We start from the raw sequence: 6,279 nt of genomic DNA on the forward strand, positions 1-6,279 counted from the left end.
GACATAAATAGCACATATACAGTCTATACATATATAAATGTGTGTGTGTGTGTGTGTGTGTCCAGGTAAAGTAACAGTAAAACCGACGTGTGTTTGAACACACCATCAGGACTCGGCCTCCTACAAAGTGCACGTGTGTGTGTGTGTGTGTGTGTGTATAAATATAAAGCATGTACGGTGCAGGTAGGCAGCGTTGTGGTGAAGCGAACAGCTGTAGAGCAGCGACTGTGTGAATGTTCAGGGGCTGGATACATATTACAGGTGGGTTTGAGGTTTGAAAGGTTCTTCAAGGTTCATTCCAGGTCCTGGAGAGGGGGCGGGGGGTGGGGGGGGGGCCCGTCCCCCCCCCTCCCCCCCCCCCGTCCTTCCTGTGTGGACACACTTCCTGTCGGTGTTTAACTCAGCAGGCTTTGTCACGTAGCTGCGTTGTTCATGCTAGGCTGGAGCTTTGAGGAGAACAGTAGCAATGGCTGGAGGGGGGGGCGGGGGGGGGGGGGTGGGGGTGGAAGTAGTCATAGTCAATGGGGCCGGGGATTGGTCAGCTGCTTGAGTGGAGGCGGGGTTTACAGTGATTATGCCCGCCCACTTATGTAGCATCAGTGTCCTGCTCTGAGGACGTCTGAGAGTCTAAAACCTCGTCCTTGGTACAAAGTTCAACGCCCAACTCGCCGGGTAAGTCGTCGGGTTAGGAGGTCGCGTTCCCTCCTTTGAATAGATTCTGGACCCAGGCGAGGGGCGTGGCCTGATGTCAGGAGTCATCGTCGGTGTCCTCGATCAAAACCTTGGTGTCACGGGTCTTGGACCTGCAGTAGAAGGAAGACCTGTTGTATGACGGAGGACACGGACCTCAAAGACGGACGGGACAGAGGACGAGACAGAGGGCGGGACAGAGGACGAGACAGAAGACGGGACAGAGGACGGGACTGAGGACGAGACAGAGGGCGGGACAGAGGACATGGACCTCAAAGACGGACGAGACAGAGAACGAGACAGAGGACGAGACAGAGGGCGGGACAGAGGACATGGACCTCAAAGACGGACGAGACAGAGAACGAGACAGAGGACGGGACTGAGGACGAGACAGAGGGCGGGACAGAGGACATGGACCTCAAAGACGGACGAGACAGAGAACGAGACAGAGGACGAGACAGAAGACGGGACAGAGGACGAGACAGAGGGCGGGACAGAGGACGAGACAGAAGACGGGACAGAGGACAAGACAGAGGACACGGACCTCAAAGACGGACGGACCGAGGACGGGACAGAGGACGGGACAGAGGAGGGGACACAGGAGGGGACTCACTGTGAGGCGAGTCGCGGCCTGCGCAGACTCATGCTGTAGCTCCTCTTCCAGCTCTTCTTGCCCTGCCGGTTCCTCACTCCGTCCTCCTGGTCCATCATCTGCTCCAGCAGCGTCTGGTCGTCGGCGTTGAGCGGAGCCACGCTGATGTCCCTGACGGCCCTGAACTCACCGCAGTTGTTCAGGTGCTCGTTCTCCAGACGGAAGAAGTTCCACACGAAGCGTCTGTGGAGGGGACGAGGACGAGGACGTCAGTAACCTTCACATCTTTAATAACACGGTGGTACTGGTCCAACGGACCATTGGTTTAATATCGTTACAATTCAACACATTCACTCCAGTCTTTGTACTGCCCTCTGCTGGAGAAGACAATGATGTTCAGGTTCAGAGCGTACAAAAGCCAGCAGCAGTCTGGACTGAACCACTGACACTGACTTTCGTAGTTCATAAAAATGGAGGTCAGTTACCTGAAGACCTCCATGGGCGCGAGGACGGTGGTCAGGATGTCCGAGATGCCGTGAAAGCCGGAAAGCGTGCTGAGGGTCACGGTCAAAGTCCACGAGAAACGAAGCATCACATCCTCAACAATGGCGCTGTAGTAATAGGCCTGCAGGGGGAGACATAGAGCAGAGAAGGCATTCATTTTCACATTAAAAAAACATCGTTAGTAAAACTCAGACAAATATCACAAACTACTAAAACTAACGAGCACCTCACAGTGTTTCTACTAGAGTATAAAGGAGTATAGCTTGGTGTTTTTTTTCATGCTAGGCTAAGCTAACCCTGCTAACGCACTGAACCTCTTCTTCTTCTTCTTCAGTTCTGAGTCTTGTGAGAAGTTCTTGTTGGTACAGTTCAGAGTCTTGTGAGAAGTTCTTGTTGGTACCAAACACAGAGCGAAGGTAGAAACTGAATGATTCCATGGCTGCAGGATGACCTGGTCTTCATCATCCAGGGTTACTTCTTCTAACATGACTAGCTTCAGACTTGGCCCCCCCCCGACCCCCCCGGTGCCTGCTGAGGTCCAATACCTTCTGAGGGTAGACGATCTCCTCTCTCAGGAAGGTGTTCTCTCCAGCGTTGCGGTCAAACAGGCCCCAGTCCATCTTCAGGTCCCAGATCAGTGTGTAGCAGGAACTGACCACGGAGCAGCAGATGTACAAGTAGAAGAAGATCTGGGTGTCGGTGTGATGCTCCACTGGTGGAGACAGAAAACGTGAAAACACAACCAACAGAAGAAAACAGAAAAAAACAAACATCAGGATCTTTGGTCCAGTCCTGGTTCCACTTTTAAAGTAGCAGTCTGAGGTGAAGCGCAGTACCTTTGTGTGTGCTGTAGAGGGCAGCAAAGGTGACTACAAAGAAGGATGTCGAGTATTTCCCAGCGTTGACCAGGTGCGGAAAAGCCCGTTTGGTGTCACGGTACCGCCGGAGACACTGGACAAAACGGAACCACGCAGGAAGGCACTGGATGACCGCACGGACGCCGTAGGAGTAGGAATTACAGATGTCTTTGCCTGAGGACGGAGACAGAGCAGCAGAAGATCAGAGGCGGTCTGTGACCAACGCCTCGGCTCCGACCGGCCCGGTCCGCCCCACCTTTGCTGCTGATGAGTCCGTCGTGTTTTTTCCAGTCCAGTTCAAAGCTGTAGAAGCAGATCATGTACTCCAGGTCCATCAGAACCACCACCAGAGAGTTGAGCTGGTCAGCCAGCCAGAAGTCTGCGAAGCCGACTCGGTGGAACGGGGCCGTCACCACACGGAACTGAGCAGACAGAACGGGGGAGGAGCAGGGGGGAGGGGGAGGGGGTGAGTCTACGAGGTCAAGTTGCTGTTTTTGTTGATAAACTCTGACAGATCACACCTGCTAACACACAAGGATCCTGGGATCGAACCCCAGAGGAACCACATACTAGGCCCCACTAGGGGGCAGCAAACCTGTTGTTAACACTGATACACTGATGGTATATTTAAACAGAGAGTTTGACAAACACAGACATGACTCCTGACCAATGAGGAGTGAGCAGTGAGCGCGGTCACGGTACCAGGAGTTTGAGCAGCCAGAAGCGTGACTTGTAGTAACACGTCTTCAGAGGGTTGATGAGGAAGAGGAAGAAGAAGCCGTAGAGGGCCAGAGGGTTGGCCTGCATCGGTACCAGGATACTGTTACTGAAGAAACAGGACAGCAGGCTGACGCACCACAGCACCCCCAACAGACCGGCTATCTACACGGAGACGGAGACAGAGAGACAGTGGTGAACATTTTCCGATGGTCAGGGTGAACTCACCTGAACAACCGTGACTCGTTATTGAACCAAAAAGCTACAGCTAAGTTACTTCAAACAGATGCTGGTGCGACAGGTTGTTCCTTGGGTTGAGCTCAAATATGAGGACGTGGTTCACTCCGGCCTGTCTCCACCCGTAGGTGTTGATGCCTGCAGGAGGACGGAGGAGAGGAGACGGGAATGAAGGCTGGAGGAGAGGAGCAGATGAATGACTGTGTGTGTGTGTGTGTGTGTGTGTGTGTACCTAAGAGGAAGAGGAACTCTATGAGCAGGAATCCTCCCCTGTAGATCCGGACCATGGGCCAAACATCTGCTCCCTGGATCACCACAGCTCCTGTAATAACCACTGTGACCAGCAGGACCAGGAACACTCCACAGTACAGTCCCACTCTGAAGGTGGTCCAGGCAGGAGCAGGCTGCGGACACACACACACACACACACCCACAGAGAGAGAGAGAGAGAGGCTGTGTTAAGGTGAAAGGTCGTGACTCTTGACTCCACCACCAACAGAGAAGACGAGCAGTTTTGACACAGGGTGAAACAGCAGGTCTTTGTCCAGTGTTGGTGAAACAAACTGACCACAGGAGGGCGCTGTGGAGCAGCGGATTTCATTTCTAAACGCATAAAAGACAAGACTACTCAGATAACTGAAAAGGAGAACAGCGCCATCTACAGTATGTGTGTGTGTCACGGACCTGCGCTGCCCCCAGTGGCGGCACCCTCAGCCGTTTCATCGCCCTCTGTCTGTCTCCTCCCTCCAGCTCCGTGGTGACCAGGGCCTGACGTGAAGAAGCAGAGAAGAAGTGAGTGTGTGTGTGAGTGTGTGTGTGAGTGCGTGTGTGTGAGTGTGTGTGTGTGTGTACCTCCGTCTCAGAGATGATCTGTGTGATTTTCTTGCAGGTATAAAACGGAGCCACCTCCACGTGGACCACCCTCCAGTCAGCTCCACGGGACGTCTCCAAGATCTTGTCATGCTTCTTCAGAATCTTCCTGAAACCCGTGAAGTTCAGGTTCTACACGGGGTCAGAGGTCAAACTCAAAGGTTAGGATCAGGAGATGATGGAAATAAAAACCTTAAAACAATTAAAAAAAACAACAACAGCACTGACATGAAATATAAATATTAAACAAAGTCACTTTTTTACGCTGCAGTACCGCTGTTGACCACATGTCAACCTGCTCCGTGGCTAACCCTTGCTTTGGTAGTCGTGAAACATTCGTATTTGCTGTTTATCAAATGAACTCACTAATTTAGTACGCTAACCTCAGCGCTAACCTTTAGCGTTACTGGATCTGTTTAAGGCTAGGCCAGGCATGGGCAAACTAAGGCCCGGGGGCCGGATGCGGCCCGTTCAGCTTTTTAATCCGGCCCGCCAAACTTTTCCAAATGATATAATTTATAATATCATAACACTTCTGCCTTTTCCCTGCAATACCCATGTTTCCCCAATAGATGGCGTAGAAAAGGATGCTCCTGACCCCGCCCCCCCCCGTTCAATCTTAGGACCACCTGTGGCCCGCGAATCAAAAAGCTTGCCCACGGCTAGGCTAGGCTAACAATAAGGATCATAACAACTGGACACAACACCGTGTGTGTGTGTGTGTGTGTACCTGGTAGTTCTGCAGCAGTATGAGGCTGAGGTAGAACTCAGAGAAGGCCAGCTGCAGGTCCTTGATGTTCCTGTGTTTGCAGCGCTCCTTCTGTGACAGGGCGAACACCGTCTTCCTCTTCCTCAGACCGGCGCCCAGCGCCGCGCTCTCCCTCTGGGCGTCCAGCGACGACTGCAGCTCATTCTGCAGCGTGGCGAAGCGCCGCTGAGCCTCGGCCAGCTTCTCTGTGGTGGAAAAAGCAGTGGAACAGTTCAACAGGTTAGAGCTGGAACTGACGACTGTTACTGCCATCTGCTGGTCAACAGTTGTTCTGCAGCCTTAAAATGCTGTCCCTACCAGAGTAGAAGGTGTTGATCTTGGCCAGTTCTTTTTCACATGTCTGGAAGAACTTCTCCTCAAACTTGGCGTAGTATCTTTTGACCGTGTCTTCATCTGTGACTGTAAGGACAACAGACCAATGGTTAGGACAGAGCGGAGGAGACGGGGGACAGAGGGAGAGGGACAGAGATAAGTCTAAAGGTCCAGAACTTTGGTGAGGATTTTCATCCAAACATGAACTCTTGTGACCTCGACTCAAAGTTATTTCAAAGGCTGAGAAGTCGAGCAAACCTCAGGACAAAGTTACTGACACCAACAACCCTTTGTTCTGAGATAACGTCAGTCCACAGGACAGTGCAGCGGTGGACCCTCAGAGGTCAAAGTGCAGGTAAACACCACAACACATCAATCACAGACCACGTTCTCAACACCGCTGGGATGTTTGTCAAGAAGCAGCACTCGTCAATCACCACAGGGGGGCAGACACTCAGGTCAACGTTCAACACTGAACCTTCACTCAGCTCCGACAACCACCGAGACAACTACACAACTCCCTGTCCCCTGATGTCCAGTCCAGACACCGTCCTGACCACAGGACCCAGATGACAAGTGTTCAGGTGGCTCTGAGTCAGAGGACGCAGACTTGGTGATTCACCGAGTCTTTTAGACCAGACACCAACTGAACCGTACTGCCCCCTCCCTCGGTGCCCCCCCCGGCCCCCCGGCACACAGACAGCCACCACAGAACAGACTACAGTCATCTC

The 6,279-nt window shown here is 52.7% G+C and overlaps 1 protein-coding gene across 1 annotated transcript in view; it reads right to left on the minus strand.

Moving 5' to 3' along the window:
• Nucleotides 1–292: 292 nt before the first annotated feature.
• LOC103396762 (xenotropic and polytropic retrovirus receptor 1 homolog) overlaps nt 293–6,279 on the minus strand; it is a 13,779-nt gene continuing 7,792 nt past the window's right edge. The window contains exons 3-15 of the mRNA XM_008334983.3: nt 5,534–5,635; nt 5,198–5,421; nt 4,450–4,599; nt 4,282–4,365; nt 3,830–4,001; nt 3,638–3,735; nt 3,346–3,525; nt 2,900–3,065; nt 2,623–2,817; nt 2,332–2,498; nt 1,768–1,907; nt 1,304–1,525; nt 293–803 (exon numbers count right to left, since the gene is read on the minus strand). Coding sequence (XP_008333205.1) covers nt 749–803; nt 1,304–1,525; nt 1,768–1,907; nt 2,332–2,498; nt 2,623–2,817; nt 2,900–3,065; nt 3,346–3,525; nt 3,638–3,735; nt 3,830–4,001; nt 4,282–4,365; nt 4,450–4,599; nt 5,198–5,421; nt 5,534–5,635 — 1,955 coding nt within the window. The 3' untranslated portion in view covers nt 293–748. The remainder of the gene's footprint in view (nt 804–1,303; nt 1,526–1,767; nt 1,908–2,331; nt 2,499–2,622; nt 2,818–2,899; nt 3,066–3,345; nt 3,526–3,637; nt 3,736–3,829; nt 4,002–4,281; nt 4,366–4,449; nt 4,600–5,197; nt 5,422–5,533; nt 5,636–6,279) is intronic.

The sequence above is a fragment of the Cynoglossus semilaevis genome, chromosome 20, assembly GCF_000523025.1.
Source record: "Cynoglossus semilaevis isolate Cse_v1.0 chromosome 20, Cse_v1.0, whole genome shotgun sequence".
In the NCBI taxonomy this organism is placed as follows: domain Eukaryota; kingdom Metazoa; phylum Chordata; class Actinopteri; order Pleuronectiformes; family Cynoglossidae; genus Cynoglossus; species Cynoglossus semilaevis.